Source organism: Anguilla rostrata, chromosome 4 (assembly GCF_018555375.3).
Source record: "Anguilla rostrata isolate EN2019 chromosome 4, ASM1855537v3, whole genome shotgun sequence".
In the NCBI taxonomy this organism is placed as follows: Eukaryota; Metazoa; Chordata; class Actinopteri; order Anguilliformes; family Anguillidae; genus Anguilla; species Anguilla rostrata.
Genome location: NC_057936.1, coordinates 1,785,001 through 1,805,281, shown reverse-complemented (window position 1 = coordinate 1,805,281; position 20,281 = coordinate 1,785,001). Strand labels below are relative to the sequence as shown.

General features: G+C 43.6%; 1 protein-coding gene and 1 long non-coding RNA gene across 2 annotated transcripts in view; one reads left to right on the top strand and one right to left on the bottom strand.

Moving 5' to 3' along the window:
• LOC135252191 (uncharacterized) overlaps positions 1 to 7,725 on the bottom strand; it is a 40,791-nt gene extending 33,066 nt beyond the window's left edge. Inside the window, exon 1 of the long non-coding RNA XR_010329351.1 lies at positions 5,947 to 7,725. This is a non-coding gene — a long non-coding RNA (uncharacterized LOC135252191). The remainder of the gene's footprint in view (positions 1 to 5,946) is intronic.
• Positions 7,726 to 18,024: 10,299 nt separating this feature from the next.
• atp11b (ATPase phospholipid transporting 11B) overlaps positions 18,025 to 20,281 on the top strand; it is a 43,761-nt gene continuing 41,504 nt past the window's right edge. Inside the window, 1 exon segment of the mRNA XM_064329999.1 lies at positions 18,025 to 18,646. Coding sequence (XP_064186069.1) covers positions 18,620 to 18,646 — 27 coding nt within the window. The 5' untranslated portion in view covers positions 18,025 to 18,619.

Here is a 20,281-nt window from a genome sequence, read left to right as displayed (position 1 = left end):
TTCCTCTTGATTATTGTCCATTAAAAAAATATATATATACATTTTCACCCGATATTCAGAGCAAGATTTTTCTTTTATGTGATGCATACAGGGACGAGTGTCCAGTCGAATATTATTTCCTTTTTATGCAGTTTTTCCGACTTTCCACTGTGATAAATCATGTTCCTCGGGTTTACCAGCAGGAAAACAGAGATGGGGTCAATTCTGTTTAAATCCAGCCAGTTCAGGACATTGAGTGAAATTCAGTCCATGGGCTCAAAAATCTCCATAAAACATTAGGGGCATCTACCATTTAATTCATTTAATTTAAATCTGTTTCCTAAGTTGGCTTAAAAAGGAAATGACCCCCAACCTAGTTGGAAAACGTCCCCCTGCTCATTAAACAAGAGAAAGACACAGCCGTTTGAGTCTGTATAGGTCTACAGCAGGGCACCCTGTTCCTGGAGATCTACCCTCCTAAAGAAATAAATATAAAATAAATGCAATGTCCTGTAGGTTTTCATTTCATCCCTAATTTGGCACACCTGACTCTACTAATTAGCAGCTTCAACGGGATCTCTAGCTGCTGAATGAGGTGAGGCTCTGTTAGGGTAGGAGTGAAAACCTACAGGATGGTAGAGCTCCAGGAGCAGGGTTGGGCAGCCCTGGTCTACAGAGTCTATGCTGAAGAACATAGGCTTTTGTTTCACCTCAGCAGTTACACACCTGATTCTACTAATCAAGGTCCTTAGCAAAGACTCCAGAGGTTCATGAGTAGAGTCAGGTGTGTAACTGCTTGGTTGGAACGAAAGCTGTTGTACGTCGCTCTGGATAAGAGCGTCTGCTAAATGCCTGTAATGTAATGTAATGTAATGAAAGCCTGCACCCACACCGGCCCATTCTGGGTAAGACTGAGGCCCCCCTGGTCCACACGGAGAAGCAGCACAGGCACAAGTGCCCGCTCCTTAGAGACAGAGCGGCAAAATGACAAAAATCGATGTAACGGCGCTGATCTTTAATTACGGGATCTAATTACTCCTGTCTGTTATCGGGGTGTGAGGAGGGGTGTGGGCGAGCCCTTTGGGGAGCAGACGCTTGGCAGCGATTCGGCTCGTACCTCTCGCCTCCGGGGTGTGACTGCCGTGCCCAGATCCTCCTCCCTCCGGGGGGGGGGGGCGTCCCGGGAATGTCCCAGGCTTGTGCGAGGCCCACCCTCTCAGCCCTGATTGATCTACGGGCCCCTCGGGGGCCTACATCTGACGGGACCGGCCTGAGACGTAAAGGCGTAAAGTTTGGGACGCGTCCAAGAGGAGCCGCGGTACGAATCGAGCGATGATATTCGGCAAAAGTTCAATTCAATTATATCTGTATAGCGCTTTTTACAGAGAACCGTCACAAAGACACTTTACAGAGCAGCAAGGCAGGATACAGAGCAAAGAGAGCAAACAGAGCAAACACCAGGCCTGAACCCCCAAATAGCAGGTACATATGATAAAAAACTCCCAGTGGGGAGAAAACCCTCAAACGGTGAGAAAAAACTCCCCAATGGGAAGAAATCTCGAGAGGAACCCGGCTACAGAGGGGGAGCCCATCCTCCACTGGCCGGCCTGGAGTAAAGCAGCGGTAGAACGGAAGGTAGCAGAAATGCTAGAAGGGACCTATCACAGCAAATAGAGTGGGTTAGGGTTAAGGGTTAAGGGTTAAAGGTTAATCAGGTAACAGGTGAAAGTTAACAGGAGCAAAGGAGGACGGCTGAGGGAATGGCGAAGCTGGCGAACAGCGACGAGCAGGGAACCTGAGGCGTCGGCCCTCAGAAAAGAGCGGGAAAAGTGCCACAGCCAGCTCCACACACAACCGCTTTTCCACACTACCCACACAAGCTGGTCAAAGGCCCTCCATTTCCCATCACCACTGCTGCTGTAATGAAACACGGGAAGCAATTTCACCCCTTTTGTGTTTTGCTTGGCGCAAATATTTTTTTAAACGAGTGTCAATAATAGTTGTTTGTACTGATATTGTGCCGTGTTAGCAATTTATAACAGTTCAGAATTACTCAATGTTCTGGATTGGACGACAATGGGAAAACATTTCGTGACATTTATGAGAACACTTCACCCTTTAACTATTTTAAAATGAGCTGTATTTAAAGTTTCAGAATCAAACGCTTTTAAATGGGAACGTGTATCAACATTACCCTTAAGTTTAATATTCATTACTCTGACACTTTACACTCAGTATCACTTAACAAGTGGTTTAACTAACACAATGTCATAGATATGAGCGCTGTTTCTTTAGGCCCAGAACGTTCCAGAATGGCAAATCATCAGGTAGTTCCTTATGAGCAATACCACTAACTAAACTAAAATCATAAACAAAACGTTTCTTGTTTTCTTTTTGTTGTTGTGTGTGTGTGTGTGTGTGTGTGTGTGTGTGTGTGTTCTCCCCTTGTCTGTTCACCACCATGTGTAGCAAACCGAACAATGTGGTGTTTTTTTTAATTTATTTTTTTAACACTGGCAGAACAAACCGACATAAGAATCACCGATTTTGTCAAACAAAGAGTTAATCCGAACGGAGTGCCTCAGTAATCTAGCTCGCGCTAGCCCGGCTGTTTGCGTCCCGGGCTTTTTCCTGACGTTTCAGATTTCTCTGCACACTTTTGTTTCAGACCTACGCTGTTGTTAGCGCGAGCTCTTCAGCCCAGCTGGGGGCCTATTCATGTTTTTTATTTGTGTGTGTGTGTGTGTGTCAGCCTTGTACACAACGAACATGCTCACGCGGAAAATGCGGGCCGCGTTTTCAGATGCAACGCGCAGAGGATGCACTTTACGGAGTGTACAGAATATCAGACAGTCTGTGAATATTATCGTGAGCCATGAACTGTTTAACCATGAGAACAGCAGACAAGTTGAAACCAATAGATTTCACAACGACGCTAAGAGGGGAAACTATATTTTAAGGCGTGTATTGACACAGTATATCCCCTTTCTCCTCATCATATCCTTTGAAGCTTTTTTTAACCAATATTTACATGCACAGACGCTAAGAAGGTCACATCATTTTTTTGTGTGTAAGTTTGTCCTTCCTTCTGTCTCAGCCAGGTGAAAAACATCATGTACCCCCTAGCCTTTCCTCTGCTTCCTGGTATTAATCGGCAAAAGTTCAGTTTTAAGAGAGGACTTTGTTGGAGGCTTCTGTTGAAATTGCGCGTGTTTCCGCCATCGCCTAGAGTGGGATTAGCGTCTTTTGCGAGCGCGGCAGTTCACTTGCAGTCGAAAAGCAAACAAACAGAAAAAATAAAAGAATTTCCATACACACAGCTGTCGTCGGGCCGCCCTGCCTCCCCGAGGATAGCTGTTGTAGTCACGCAGGTTCTAAACCACAGGCTGGCGGTAGCCAACATCAATCCCTACCGCCGATTGTTTCTGTACACCTGTATGCATTTTTTGATCTTCGCCCACCTCTAGCAAACTCCACTTGCGCACCTGAATACTTTATAGTATTACTCAGTGGCCCGTTTGTGTAGGCTGTGTGTGTGTGTGAGTGAGACGGGCACTTTATCCAAGTGTGAAATTAGATGCGTGTGCGTGGACACATGAATTAAATACACCGGTACACGTATACGGTGTTAGCGGGATTTTCTTGGAGCCGGATAGAAAATGTTTAGTGAAGCACGGCGACGCTAAACACCACGGAGGCAGCCGAGAAATCAATTTAGCTGAGCAAACAATCTTCGCCGTAATGACGGCTAGTTATCCATTTATGTCATGTCAGTCTTGCTATAAGCCGCGGGAGCGACATTCTACCATTGATTTGCACCAGCGCCATTATATTTCGCGTTGGAGGAAAAAAACACACCATTCTGAGGCACATTTATTTGTGAACGAGGGGCTCCCTGCTGTTTAATGTGCAGAGTCCTGGTGTGTTTTTTTTTTTTTAACGCCCTCTCGCTTTTTGTATGGGCATCTGACAAACAAAGAGAGGGGATATGCTCTTTGTCTGTTATGTTGTTGTTTTTTATTATTATTTTTTACGTTTGGTTTAAGATGCGAGGGGCCTGTTGGCAGTTATCAGGTGCATGCGCGTCTGTTTGTTTTTTTACTGCTCAGACAGGACACTAACATTGCCCTGCAAACCTAAGAATCTGATAAACACAACCCACCCCTTTAGAGCACAGACTACAGCAGCCTGTGCCAGAATTGCTGTCATATTTTATTATCAATGTTTTGCTGTATTTTTTTAGAGCATTAAAATTGCATTTCTTTTGTTACCAACAGGTTTTATCACTGACAAGTCCCCGTAGCTACAGTATGGGGTCAAAGGTTAAAAGCTACACAGCCAATTAGATGCTCTGCCAGACACAAAATGCACTATGATTGGCACCTTTAAAGCAACACAGCGACCAGCACAATGGTTTCTCTTTCCAAGAGCCAACTTTCCTAACGACCTTTCAGACTAGTTTTTTTTTTTTGAAGGGGCGGGTTCAGACATTTTGTGTCATTTTTGTGTTGCAGCTGGTGCTTACAGCTCTTTTATAAATTTTAGTCAAGATATAATATAGCATGTCAGACCATCTCGTTTTAATGAAGGGTGGAAAATGTTTTAATATCACTGACTGCAAATTGAAACAAACTACACAAAACACATTTATTAATGAAAATAAATATAAAATGTCATCAAGCAGAAACAAGGTGCGCTGAAAGATAAGAAAACCGTGAGAAGAAATCGGTCATTGTCTGATCTGCCATATTCACCCACTATGAGTCACTATCTCTAACAGAGGATGAGGTAACCAATGATGCTGTATATTCAGTCCATTTTCATTTGTACACAAAAGAGGTCGGTGTGCTTTACAAACAGATTATATCAGCCTCTTATGTAAAGAAGAAACTTTTACCGAATGTCAGTTACAACTTTATAAGATATTTTTTAAACCAGAAGAGACATGCTTAAATCATCAATATCAAAATCTAATGCTGTCTGTAAGTGGATTAATAATAACTATACTACACAAAATGCACGGACTCCAGAAACTAACAGATTCAAATATGTCGCAGCATGACAAAATAAGCAGGCTAGAAATGAAAAAAGAAAAGGCATAGATCACCTGACCAACTGTTGTGGTAAGTAGCAAGTAACCTTGCATTTTATGCATTCATTTAAACTTCTATTCTAGCTTTAAAGAAATCTACCCCACAATAACAGCCTTCTATGAAAGACCAGTGGCTATCCAAACTTTACAGCATTAAACTGGTAAAACGATGGAACACTGACTAATGACACTATTGTGTGTGTGTGCGTGTTCTAAAGGCCTTCTGGAAGGCCACTGTAAACTCCCTGTCTGGCCGCTCGTGGCAGATTGACGAGTAAACAGTGCCCTCTGCTGGTGTGATTGGGACAGACAGGCATTCTCGCTCAGGCGCAAAACTCGAGGTCATTAACCCGGTAATGGTTAGGTGCTGTTCCAGCTCAATTTTCAAGTACAACCAGATTGAATTGACCCCCCCCCCCCCCCCCCCCGCCCCTCCCCCTCCCCTTCCCCTTCCCCCTCCCCTCAAAAAGTCCAACAAAAGCACAGAATTCAAAAGCAAAAAAACAAAAGGATAAAATAAACGTCTTCAGAAATTATTCAACAGGCAAAAGCAAAATACAAAGCTAATAGCCAGTCCATTACTCCGAGAAGGATACCAAGTTCAGCCTTTATAGACTCACAATTAAAAATATTACATCGCAAATAACTAATTGGCAAGTAGACTTTGGATTTACAATTTATAACATGAAAACACAATATGCCCCAAAAAAAAAACGCGTCAAGAAAAGCGATGTAACGAAATACAAGGCTATTATTTAACTGGTGCACGCTTATTACCGCCAGTTGAGATTACAGTGCACGTGCTTGCCAGACGAAATTATTTACCTTAGAGGGGGCCGATGTTGAAAGTTTTATCTGCGGGGAGTGCCGCTCACCTGGATGTCATGCGAGGCCTATTTTAAAGTGAAGCGCCGCTGCCTTTGATTCCGGTGTTTTGGGGAAACGCCGTCTCGTCGAAAGAAAGACGGAGGAGGTTGGGCACATGTCTGCGACGTGGGTGAAGTAGGCGATTGGGATCACAGGCCTGTGCGGCTCGTGTTGTGTTTCCACGGCCGAGATAACGGCAACTTCAAAACAGTCTCTAACGAGAGCCTTCATGATTGGGCAAAGGGTCCGCGGGAAAACAGGCTGATCCCAGCTTCCGGAATAAATACTGTAAAAATAATGTAAAAACCTGATTTCTCCCTTATGAAGTGCCCCTCCCCCTCCCCCTCCCACCAAACAAATGGATTCATAATAAAATTATACCTGAATAGTTTAGTTATTTCTGTATCAAATTAACGTGCGTTGGCACCTTACAGCCAAAGATTCCAGGAAAAATCTAATTCAGCTTTGAAAATAACCCCAATCATCGGTATCTGATGCGAACATGGTGGTCTGCGCTTCTCTCTGTAGGCGATTGAGCCTTGGAGAATTGACTCACCAGTTCTGAATCAGAGCCAGAGACTCCCGGATTAGCCAGGGGTTGACAAGTTAGCATTGGTATCAATGAAAGAAAATTCAGCCATAACACTTTTACAGGTGTATCGATTTAAAAAAAAAAAAAAAAAACTAACAACAAAAAGCCTGCAAAAATGTCACACTGCAGGCTATAATTTGCGGTACGTTAATGGCAGCAGGCCATTGTTTTTAGTGTGCGCGCGATGCGGAACTCATGTCAGAATGAGCCTTTGGAAATCCACCTTTAATCCAGCGAAGGCTCTGAAAACAGCGCGTCTGGGAGAGGCCCCTTTCAATCTCTCGCCGCTGTCTTGGCTTCTATAGTCGACCTCTCAGCCGGAGCTCAGCAGAGAGTTTGTCGATAAGTGAGCATGTAAATTTACATATGGCCTGGAACGGACAAAAACAACTCTTTAAAATCTGTCTTGTTGCAAAATACCTCCTCAAAAACACCAATGAAAAATGGTGGAGGTGTTGGTTGTTTTACAGCCATACAAAAAGAGGAAATCAACTCGAGCTACGTTCAAATGCGTGCGTGTGAAATACTGCCTGTTTTGAGTCTGTTTCTGGGACGGTCCAAAACTGCTACTTACTTTCTCGGATTCCGCATTCGTCGTGGGAGGCCCCCACCGCCTCAGAACAGTTGCGACACTTCTATATAGGTAGTGGAAAGTTACAGAAAAGTTGATGTTGCTGAAGAAAACGAATGCTTAAAACGTTTTCCAGTGAGTACAATGGGGTTGAAAGTGTGAATTGGGCCTGTTTACAACGTCGCATAAAAGTTTTCTTTTCTTTTTTCCCGGGAGTAACTTAGTTTCTGAGATTCCACACGCGCGCGTGGGAGACGGCCGTTGCCGCGACGCGGGGGTGGCTGGTCCGCAGGTGCGGTCTGACTCTTCTCTGGCATTCTTCTCTCCCGCTTAAGCAGAAAGAAAGCGCTAAATTGAGCGGATTAAGACACATGCAGGTACTAACAGTCACGCAGGAGGTCTGGCGTGACCCTCCGTCCTCGCTCTCAGCTGCAGCCGCTTCCTCATCGCCATGGCAATGAGACAAGTTGTGGCAAATAAAGCGGCGAGAGACTCTTTAAAAAAATAAAAAAGTCCCAGATTTCCATCAACTTTGTTTATACTCCGGGCTCTTGGCAATGAGCTAAAGAGAGAGCCTTTTTTTAATTGAGCAAAATGATAATTACAGCACGTGCGCCAGAACTCCTGAAGACGCTGAAGTGTTCTTTTCATTTCTGGCTGCGCACTGCAATTAAATACAAGTAACGCGTAATAGGCAACGGCTAATAAGTTTATCTAGAACAAGCCTTTTGTGCACATTTGTACAGTAGGCTATCACTGCTGTTTGGATACACCTTATGCAGTGATGACAGCAAACTTACTTAAACATGCAATCACACATTGAAACATTCATCCAAACCCATAAAAAAATATAAACCTCAGTCCTTCAGTAGGCCTACAGTTGAGCAGTGGCCATACAGTCATGGAGAAGATGGATTGGGTGTTCTCTTTCACCCACCCTCACAAACACGTGCCCAAGAATGGCATATTTACTGAAAATTTTTTTTTTTTTACTTTGTCACAAATTTAGAAAATTACATCGAAGCCCGCTCTTCAAACGAATGATTTATTGCATTGAACTTTTCAGTGAAAAACCCATCTGTGACATGACAGGAAACAATAGCCTGCAAGCTGGTCTGTCTGGGCTGGCTGTCAGGGTGTTAGACCTTCCCTAGCACACCTGGGATACACACACACACACCTCACACAATCCAAGTGCAGTTTGCTACAGGTCACCCAGAGAGAGCGCTCGCATAGTTCTGTGATTAAACAGTGGCACACAGCTGCTTCTCTGTACAATGACAGCAATATAAAACCTACATGGCTGAGGTTGTGTAGGGATCACCTGCTGTATAAGTCACAGGTCTGAAAGTGTCTGAGGTTCCAGTGTGAGGACGTTAAAAGTTCAGTTTGAGCCTCCAGGGTTGCTGGGTGGCTCATCCTGTTAAGGCTCTGTTCCAGTGTGAAGATGGGCCCCATGGTCTGGTATCTGTTTAGGCTCTGTTCCAGTGTGTGGATGGGCCCCACAGTCTGGTATCTGTTTAGGCTCTGTTCCAGTGTGTGGATGGGCCCCACAGTCTGGTATATGTTAAGGCTCTGTTCCAGTGTGTGGATGGGCCCCATGGTCTGGTATCTGTTTAGGCTCTGTTCCAGTGTGTGGATGGGCCCCACAGTCTGGTATCTGTTTAGGCTCTGTTCCAGTGTGTGGATGGGCCCCATGGTCTGGTATCTGTTTAGACTCTGTTCCAGTGTGTAGATGGGCCCCATGGTCTGGTATCTGTTTAGGCTCTGTTCCAGTGTGTGGATGGGCCCCACAGTCTGGTATCTGTTTAGGCTCTGTTCCAGTGTGTGGATGGGCCCCACAGTCTGGCTGGTATCTTTTGAGCAAGCCTGCTCTCCACAGATTAACTGGCAGCACCTAAGAATCACACAATCCCTCCATCCCTCTGTCACACACTCCCTCCATCCCTCTGTCACACACTCCCTCCATCCCTCCCTCACACACGGAGTAGCCCTAGTTTACGCAGCAGTAAATATCTTAAGAGCTAGGATCTCACACTCCAGTCCCGGAGGGCCGAGGCCAGTGCTGGTTTTAGTGGTGTCTTTTCAGCCGGCAGCCAGGTGAGGCCTTAGAGACCAGGTGTGTGGGCCCGTCTCCAGCCCTTCTGTGACTGCGGCTAAGCACTTAAGTGCTAAAACTCGCTGAAACCCAGGAGACCACCCAGGATTTGAGATCCCTGCGTTAGAGTGTGTGTGTGTGTGTGTGTGTGTGTGTGTGTGTGAGAAATATTGCACAACTTTTACCCGTGCTCTAAAGGGTACAGGAACAGACTTTTCTTAATTTTCTCAGCGCGGCCAAATGCCACAGGTGGGGGAAAAACACTGCAGGAAATGAACGGGGGGGAAACCTCACGACTTTACTGGTGCTGTCAATCACCTTTCCCTGGCGTGTAACGTCAAATCCCTACCTCCGCACTCCCCAAGGTTTAAACAAGTCAGGACATACCCAGAATACTTCCTAAATGACATTTCATTTTAAATTGGACTGAATCATAAGGACCGTACCTGTTTTCCAGAGCCACTTTGCACCAGCAGCGAGCAACCTGTGTACAGAAAAATCTGCGTGTGTGCCTGGCCTGCCAGTTAAGACCAGCATGGCAGTTAATTATATTCATTCATTTGCAACAAATTATTCTTTTTAATGACTTGCATTTTTTTAATTTTTTTTTTTTTTTGGGAATGAGCAGTCTAATGATAGTTTTCCTAAGCGTGATGCGTTAAACGCGTCCTCATTAGGGAAGCGCTTGGTCTGATTGGAGGGAGCAGGGAGATGCTCAGGTGGGGTCAGGAGGTCCTGTTACAGGTAATTAGGGAGCCCCTTCTTTCATATGAGGGAGCATGTTGGACTCTTTTCACTGTCACTCGGGCTGATGAAATGTTAATCAGCGCGGTCATGCATTATGGATGGGAATCTGTGACGCTTTGTCGTCGCAGTGTGCCACAGGCGATTGTGTGTCCCGCTCAGCTCTGTGAGTTCTGTTTTTCTTTTGCTAATAATGAAGGGGAAAAGCAAACAAAAGCACCGACACGTTTGCAAAGGCTTCAAAAATCATCATTTTCAACACTCCTGTGTGTGCCAGGTTTCTTTCAGCCAAACGTTTGATCTATTAAAGTCGCTGAAAACAGATGTTTAATTTCATTCAGAATTGTTTTTTTAAGCTTATATTAATACATACGGGTATTTGGTTTACTTTCAGTAACCAGTTGTCCTCACTTTCAGTAATTAGGACCCAAATTATTTTCACTTAAGAGTCTTTAATCAATTTAAATGTATCACATTTAAAAAGATATTCTTAACACATGACAGAAAATGAAAGCATTATTTAATTTGACTGATTAACACTGGGGTGTCAATATAGGATATGTATTCTTCATGGTATGTAAAGATATTTCTGACCTATCATGACAGGGCTGCCCAACCCTGTTCCTGGAGATCTACCCTCCTGTAGGTTTTCACTCCAACCCTAACAGAGTACACCTCATTCAACAGCTAGAGATCCTGTTGAGCTACTAATAAGTAGAATCAAGTGTGTCAAATTGGGGTCGAAATGAAAACCCACAGGAAGGTAGGCCTCCAGGAGCAATAAGATAAATAAGCCATCCAAACATAAAACGTACTGAATTAAGAAAATTAAAAATTAAAGAGCTTGCTAAAATTCTAGGATTGGAATTGTGGTTGGAGCATAGGGGTCCCCAGGATCGAGTTTGGGAACCAGTTTGCCTTGTTAGATTAATAGACATTCAAAGTGTCTACTTAAGAATAATTAACAGCTCATTGGAATTTGGGAGTTCCAATTATGATTGGAATAAAACACAGTATACACATGAATCCCCAGGACTGAGTTTGAGAACCCTGGATTCGATCATTTCTGATACCACGATTGTGACCAAATCGTAAAAGGAAACATTCGGGTTTGGTTAAAGTGTCTTTATTGCTCATTTAAGTAGATGGTGTCTGTGAGCTGCGAAAATGCACGTGGTTCTAAAAACAATGTCTTTTGGCGTTATTTAACAGCACGCCAGTAGGTGGCACTATACCATTGACATAATGAATATCATGTAACACTGTATTCTGAAAGATCTCAAAACAACTCCGCATAAACAGTTATCGCAATTCCCCAGTTTCACTTGAACACAAAAAGACCACTGGACAAAGCTGTATTTATGACAGGAATGATGAACGAGGCTTTATGGTCCCATCGGAAGGCATAACTTTTCTCTGACAATTGCACGCTTGAGAGTTTTTCTCGACCTTTTTTCCAGTGACGCATTCTGCCGCTTGTCCACTAGGTGTCACCACCAACATTTGGATTCACAGGCACCACGAAAGCTCTGAAATCAATTCGTAGATGAATGGGATTACGACAAAGATTCTATCCGTTTACATCCTCACCTGTAAGCATAGAATGGTTACCTTGCTAAACCCGAGAAACAGCACTAGTTACAAACACGTTTAAAGATGGAAATCCTTTATTTTCTTTAAATTGAACATAATAATATTCCTATTTTCACAGAGTAACTATTTGTGATAGAATTTTGCCATGACAGACTACAAGCAGAGCAATCTGTAGTCAAAAGGGCTTACTGACTGACTTACTTACCCTAACTGAGCGGGAATCTTGTACCGATGGGGGCTTGCTGTTCACAAAACCTTTCTTAAAGTATTCTTACTTTTGTTCTTAAAAATGTTCCTACGAAAAAGCAATATGAGATTTCATGACCATATTGTGCAGACCTTTGTTTTTGTGTGTATCCCAGGTGTATGAGATGATGGATGCTGGCTGTTTGTACATTTTATCTGCAATCCTGTTCATGTAATTAGCACAACAGCCATTAACAAATACAGATAATAAAAAAATTATGATTGCCGAACTGTTCTTGGAAACGTTCTTACACGCAGTTTACGATCAAATGTGATCGTACAGTACGCATGTTTTGTGAATGAGGCTCATTGTTCTGGCTGCTAGGAATCAGGGGGTTGAGGAAGAGTATAAGCATTGCCTTCCTCTCCACGGTCACAGCTATGTTAAACTCTTCACGGCCATGATTCCTCTGGCCAGTCTCCAAAAATCTCCTTTCCTGATGGACTGAAGTTGCTAGTTACAAAGGTCTAGGTGTTGGGTAGGTCCATCTGTGTGTGTGTGTGTGTGTGTGTGTGTGTGCAAGCAGGTATATTAAGGTGTTGGGTGTATTTTTTGCCTGCATTGTCACAGTTTCCACAGTCACAAGCCTTTTTATGAAACAGCGCACACAGACTTTCCAGTTTACGGTACGGTTCCGTGTTCCCCAGAACATCCTCCAGGTGACTCTCACTTCTGAAAGGATTCATAAGAAAGATCAAACTGTGCCTGACCCTGGCGGCGATGGGGTTCAATTGCTATCGATTCCTCCTTCAGGTTTAATGAGCGGCGGGGGAGTTACTGGGCCCCGCGTGTTTTGGGTTTAATGAGGCAGAGAGAGACGAGTGTCGATATTAATGCAATCTGGCGCTCCCGGCCCTCCATCCCCTTAAACGGGGGATTTACATTTCTCTTTAGCCGATTAGACCGCTAGCCTGGAGCTCGTAACTCAAACGCCCTCTCTCGCACGGACGCTCCCCAGCGCTCTCGTCTCTCTTCATCGTAAATAACGCCGCGTGTAAACCTGCGGCCTGGGCGCAGACATCAGTGCGCATTCCGATCGCTTCCTGTTTCGCGGCTTCCTCCTCGATTAATCCATCTGTCGCCCGTTAATCTGCTTCCTAATGAGTCTAATAACCACTCGTCAGGTGCGGTGAATGATGACAGAGAAGTTGAGAATCTGTGGATATATTCACAGTCACGTGAACACTATATCAACAAATTCCCGAAATGATCTTTTATTGCCATGGCAGTACTGCACACCGAGATGAACACATGATGTAGAAAACAATTTTAATTATCCCTGCCCACACTGGTCGGTATGTAAAATCCTGAATATAAAGATGAGGCATGCTGTGTATTAATTTAACATTTTTTTCATGTTCTGATTTTGATTTGATGTTGCCTCCTCTCTAATGCACGAGCAACTCACAGTCCCTTAATATCAGCACTGACTCCCTCCTGCAGGTCAGTTCTCATTGTATTCCTTTGAGTCTTCGTTCGAGGTGACCTCACTCAGACGTCTGTCACTGTGTTTTCCTCGAAATGTCAATAGTTGGAAGAATTCAAGTCTCCTCTGTCCATTCCAGTCTGTCATCCTGGCTAGCTCAAGGCTAACGTGGATGTAAATTCAAGGCCCACAGAATAATGAGCAGATTAGAGCACTAAAGGCTGAACATTCATGGTCAAAGTGCACATTTCCATAAATCTCCAAATGAACCGAAGCTGACCTGACCTTTACAGGTACGAAGTTAAAACATGACGTCTTTCTGCAAAACGTAATGTATGATTTACCACATTTGCATTGACGGCAGATTCAAAATAAGAGACTAAATTGAACATGCCACATGCAAAGGCTTGGGCATTCTGTCTACTACTGAATACTTGTGTACATTTCCCTTGGCAGATCTATGACAGCTTACAAACATTTCCTATCGCCAGTGAAGTCTTTAGTCTTATTTTGGTATTTTATCCTGTCCTTACTGGCATTGCTCTTCAAGCTCAGAAACGTCCTCGCATGCCCAGAATGTCTGAAATCTCTCCGCGCATTTCCAATAACACTCAAGTCGGCCATTCCAATACCCTCATCTTTCTGTCCTGTAAGTACCTCGTGGTTCATTTTTAGATGTGCTTGGGTTCATTGGTTTTGTGAAAGATCCATTTACGGCCCAGTTTGAACTTCCTGAGGACACCAGGATTTCAGGCAAAATATCTCGATACTTGTTAGAGTTATTTATTCCGTTCTTCCATGAATACATTGTACATTCAGAGATTCACATACTATGTTAATTTTAGCCATTATTTTGAATCCGTAATGAATGGAAACAAATAGTAATCGTAGATTAAAAGTTCCAAATCGATGTCATGTTTAACTTTTTTACGATAACGAACACTGAAAGCATTGCTGGCGGGAGTTCAACTGATCCACAGGACTTACTGTCCTGCTCTCTGATTCACTTAGCGAGTGTTTGCTGCTGGCCAATCACAGTTCAGATCATTTAATAATGGGGTAGGATGCAGCCATGTATCCATATCGCATAGAACAGGCTTGACAAGCTTTCTTGCTGAATCATTTGGTCAGCTGTCATCAATCCTGTCTTTATTTGCATTTACAGTTTAACAGCAATCCATCCTGTGAGTTTAGAATCCCGCCACAGGGAGGCTCCATTAGAAAGGGGCGATGATGTAATATTAACATGCCAACATTTTAAACACTGACAAGGTAACAGGAGAAGGAAAGGTGGGATTAATTCAGTACTGCAAGTCCGCTGAAGGGTGGACGCCATCTTGCCTCATCGCATCTTCATATGGTGCAAATGAGTACCCAGGAATAATGGTATGTTTCAAACGACGTTAAACCTAACAGGGGAAAGCTCCATTTTAAATACACAGACATAATGGCAGCAAAAAACCCTTTCTATCTTCGGAAAGGGAGTTTGAATCACATCCTAATTATATGAACGATACAGTATCCAAAAATGCTGGATTTTAACATTCACTATTTTTACACATCATGTTATAATAAGCAAAAAGGCAATCCTTCAACTGTTTTCATTGTCATTATCACTCTATTAATTATTTGACAGTTACACAGAGCAAAACATCCATAACCCGTATGAGAATGTGTTGGGAATGTGGAAGTATTTTTCTCTGTCCCATTTGTCAATTAATCTACTATCACGACATCTGGTTAGCGGTGGAAAATATCTCCAAATCCGAACGGATAATCCACGCAGGCAAACATCCCGCTGGGAGCAGCTGCAGGGCGGTGGGATTAAGGAGACTGTAATGCTCTGTCCTGGCAGACCGACTCCCCAGCTCTCTGATAAACGTGTTCCTGTTTCTGGCTGTCCAGGCCTCTGATGCACATTTAATCTCCTTCCCAAACACCACTTCTGCTGTCAGGATGGCTGCCCCACAGCCACGGGTCCCACAGGCCCGCATGGAACACTGCGGAACCCCACGGAACCCCCACAGAACCCCACGGAACCCCCACAGAATCCCACGGAATCCCTCGGAACCCCCACAGAGCCCCCGTGGAACCCCTGTGGGTGAACGTGCGGTTATCCGTGCGACCTATGACCCAGGATGCGAAAGGGAGATGATCAGAAACACTACGCTAATGTACCGGCTTGCGTAACCTGATTTGCCCGGATTACCCAGCCTGACCTTTCTCCGGCACGTGTCGCACACAGGCAGGGGATTCTGTGTGCACCATTACGTAATGGGCCCTGAAGTTCAGCCGTGGCTTTGGTGTGCATTTATTCATTTATTTACTCTTGTTCTTTTAGCTGAATTACGGAAAACATTTTTTTTTAATGGTGGGACTCTTTGCTTAAATGGTACAGTAACAGCATCACTCACAGGGGGTGGTTTTCTGATTAAAATGAATTTAGGTGTTTGATCTAGAGTAGTAATATAGAAATGGACATTATGTACTGTTATAAATCAGCAAGGCTTGCTCTAACCAACCAGTAACCTACTGTAGTTCAGAAGCAGAGGACAGAAATACCATAGAGTCTAAAGTAGAGCTGTCTAATCCTGTTCCCGGAGATCTAAAGTCCGGTAGGTTTTCACTCCAACCCTAACAAAGCTCACCTCATTCAACGGCGAGAGCAAGGCTGCCCAACCGTGTTCCAGGTTATCTATAGTCCGGTAGGTTTTCATTCCAGCACTAATCAAACACACCTCATTTTACATCTAGAGCAGGGCTTCCCAATCCTGTTCCAGGCGATCTACCATCCTGAATATTTTCACTCCAGACCTAACAAAGCACAACCTCATTCAACAGCTAGAGATCTTGTTGAGCTTCTAATTAGTAGAATCAGGTGTGCCAAATGAAGGTTTAAATGAGAACCCACAGGGTGGCAGCAGTCTCAGTTATGGCCTTCATTGTCCGTAATAAAAACTGTAACTACAAGCAGCTTCTAACTACAGATTCTTGTAGTTTTCTCCCGGAATTTACACACTCAAAGTCCTTGTCTTGTTCTTGTCAAAGTCCTTGCCAACAGTCTCACAGACAGTCACACACCATTGACCTGAGTGAAAACAAGAGATTTGTCAGCTATTGTTGAACATCTGTAATATTCTGTTCATCGTGCCCCTTCTTCATACAGTTATAAACAAGTATATGACACCTGTGACTCATTTTAAATCAAAGTGAATCATATGAATACCTGTTACTCTGTTGTATCGCAAAATATCATGAGATAACATGGGGAGAAGGTAAGATTAAGATCGACTCTAGTTATCGAAACAATCGAATGCTCTGATATTATTTGATGCTGCTTCTAGCTGCCGAATGAAATTAATTGACGATAAAAACAATGAACGCAACAGATGTCCCATTGATATTTAATGAGGCAGCAAAGTACCGGCATCATCTACTGAACATTATGGAAAGCGGACGACTAGAGGAGACAACAGTACATAAATAATTGATTTATAATCACTTCAGGATCATTTTTATTACCTTAAATATTTCATGCAGGTGTTAATATTTTGACCGGTAGACTTAACAGGGATGAGTTACATACAGTAGTTTATGTATTTACTGAAGACTCAACAACACAACAGCAACACCCCTCGTGGGATTTCAGCCTGGGGCAAAGTTACTCAGCCACGACATGATTACTGCTGAAAGTCACTAGCTGCACATGCTGTCTGGTGCTTTGCCAGAAAAACAAAATTAATCACATTTCTTGTATGTTTTATGGGCATTGTTTTGGGGAGAAGGGTCAGGGAGAACTGGAAGCATGTGGAGGCTGGATATAGAGTATCCCACAATCCCCCCTGCCTCCACGTTCATGGAAGTGGAGAAGGCTCTCTGGTCAGCTGTTTTAATTTCCAGGATAATGCACAAGGGCCACACCAAGGTGTTACAGCCAGATTATAGAGACTGAAGGTAAAATCAACAAGTCAAGAGACTCATCTCGTTCTGCCCAATCATAAAATGCTCCTAAACCTTCAGCGTGCGCCCTGCAGGTTCAGTGAAGGTTATCAATCAGAACTTCCATAATGTCCACCACAGGGCAGAATGGACCAGGAAAACGGCAGGAATGACAATGTGAGAAGGGCATTAACCCAGTCAGGGAGAAAACGAGCTTTCTCTCACGAGCTTGCTTTATCGACCCCCTATATTATACTTAAAAGGGCCACAGGAAGAAGAAGAAGAAAAAAAACAGGTAGCCTTGGAAAAACAAAAGAATAATCACTGGTTACAGGCAGGCAAGGTTCTCACAAAAATAAATAAATAAATATAAATAAGTGGCACAGACTGCAAGGGCTTTTCCCCATTAGAATAAACGCACCAGTAGCTGTTCTTGAATGGCAATGGAACTGCTGCCATTTAATCCTCATAATGAAGTATATGTACTTTTTACATAAATAAATAAAGAACACTTTTAGACACCGCATTGCACTTATTTTAGTCATGCGGGATATAAATAGCCTACTTGTAAACTGGAGGAACTGGCTATCATTATCCATTCATATCGCGAAGAGCTAGTTATCAGCCTGTCCCTCTAAACTCCACTATATGAACTATAAAATCTGGACTTCCACTTCTCCAGTTAGTTTATTGCCTCAACTATAACCTGCTCAAACGATTTTACTTGTTATGATGGACCCCTTATTACATTTCTGTAACATCCATTCTACCGCTACTTGGCGGCCAGTGATGGATGGGCTGCCCCTATATAGGCGGGTTCCTCCAGAGATTTCTTCTCATCGGGTAGTTCATTCTCGCCACCGTTTGAGGGGTTTCTCCCCACTGGGAGTTCTTTACCCCACGTGCTTGTTATTTGGGGGTTCAGGCCTGGTTTTTGCTCGGTTTTTGTTCTGCTTTTGGATTTTCTGCTATTCTGTAAAGCTTCTTTGTGACAGTTTTCTACAAAAAAAGCGCAATACAAATAAAACTGACTTGATTAGATTTTGGTATTTTAAAAAAGTATACGGTCACGACATCCTCGATCGTGTGACGCCCACCACCCCTAAAAACCTCCATTGCCAGCGAATATTTTGGCGTCATTTCCAGGATATTGAGGGGAAAGGGGGGGGGGCGCATAGGCATGAAGGCGGAGGCAGCGCCCCCGCTGTAGAAGGACGAGAACTGGAGGAGGTGGTGGAAGGAGGCGGTACAGAGAGCGCCAGACTGCGGCGCCGCCACCACGGAGCCCAGGGATATTCCGCACACTGTCATGAAGGGGGACAATACCTTTTGAAGTGACGTACAGGCAGCCTGTCGGTTGTGTTTATAATCCGCACAGGAGGAGTTGGTCGTTTTAAAACGGGACCTATTTATGTTTTGGGTGGTTTTGCTTGGCGTAGCTAGCTGACGTTAGCGAAGAAATCGCCCAAGGATGCTGCGGTGGATACGGCAGCAGCTGGTAAGCAGCTCCTGGTGTCTCTGGTTGATTTTGCTGGCTTTTTTATGGCTACCGTGTGGCTGCTCCGCCGTGGACTCCAGAAGGGGATCACCAGGTCTAGCGCTCTTGGTCTGGCTTCGTAGCCGCGACGTTTCCTCAAATGACAAGCCTGATATTCTCAAATGAAGCTAAGCTAGCATGCGGCTAACTGGCCTGTCTAGTTGTAGCGCTGTTAGCCGGGCCCATTAGTTTACGTGGTGTTTAGTCAGTGCTTTGTCTGATAAAAAAAGCAATTAGCTTAGCTGAGGAGATTAATGCCCAGTTAAAATAAATACTGCCAGGCTATTAGACAGCTATACGTGGCTCAGTGATATGTTCGCTACTGTCTGCTAACTTTGATGGAAAAGTTGTCCATCATCAGTTAACTGTGGTTAATGAAGTGTTCACTCAAGTTTACTTTAGCCTTAGTTAACCGTGTGGACTAGTTCGTCTACCTGTGTTTAGCTACGAATAAGTAGACTAACACCTATCAACTGTTCTATATTTTATCTTCTTATTAGTAACGAATTTGCTGTGAAACCTGACTATCTAGCTTGTTTAGTTCTGGAGACGTTGAGCTAATTCTGGTTTTAAGTAACTTATTCATATTTTAACCATTTTGTTTTCCAGACCCCTTCAGCTAATGACTATAGCTGGACTATTCTGCAAGAACCGTTTAGCTAGCAATTAATGTTTGTTGACTTAACTGGAAGTTAGCTAAGCTGGCAAACGCTTGGTATCGTTAACTTGTAAAGTTAGCGTCAAGTAGATAGCTGGGCTAGCTGAGCTGTGCAGCCACCACAGTTCGTGATTAGTTATCTAGACCGTTAGGCTAGGCACTCCCAGCAGTTCACCGTTTTTAGCATTTAAAAGTCTGAAGTTTTAAAAAACATCTAGAGCTAATTACTTGGCGAACATGACTAAATATTTGTCTAGCTCATTGACCTGCTAATAGCTAGCAAGCTAAGTTAGCAAATGTTTGCTGGCCAGCTAGCTAGCTAACGTTTCATTGATGGGGCTACAACGAACTAGAGACTAACAACCGAGTTTATTCAAATTGTCTATCATAAGTAGTTAAGACTGTAACTGTATTAACGATACCAGAATATGTCGCTATTCACCAGGTTACTGTGCTAACCGTTATGTCACCCATATAGCACACCACATTCGTTAGCTAATTGGGCTCAGGGCGATGCGGCGTAGTTAATTAATTCGTAATTAATCAGAATGGATTGTTGCTTATCATTTCGACACAGACGTCGTAATGTAATTTCCGTTGAACAGTTTACTGAGACCAGTTACACCGCAGTGCCATGGTATTCGGAAAGTGCATCTATAATCTCTATCTGTTGATTTAAAATAGTATTTTATTTGCTTTTTTTGGTGAGTAATTTTGTGTGTGTGTGGAGAGAGAGAGAGGAGAGAGAGCTTTTATAAACAATGCCCTAGATCCCTGCACGATGCTTCATGCTTGAAATTAGATTAAAAATCCATTATGTGATTGTGGCATTGGCAATTGGCTTTTCCGAAGTTGTGACACATTATTAATAGATGTCCCCAAATATCACGTAGCTGATTCACGCAAATATTTTTTTTCTTAATAACATAGCCTACCTG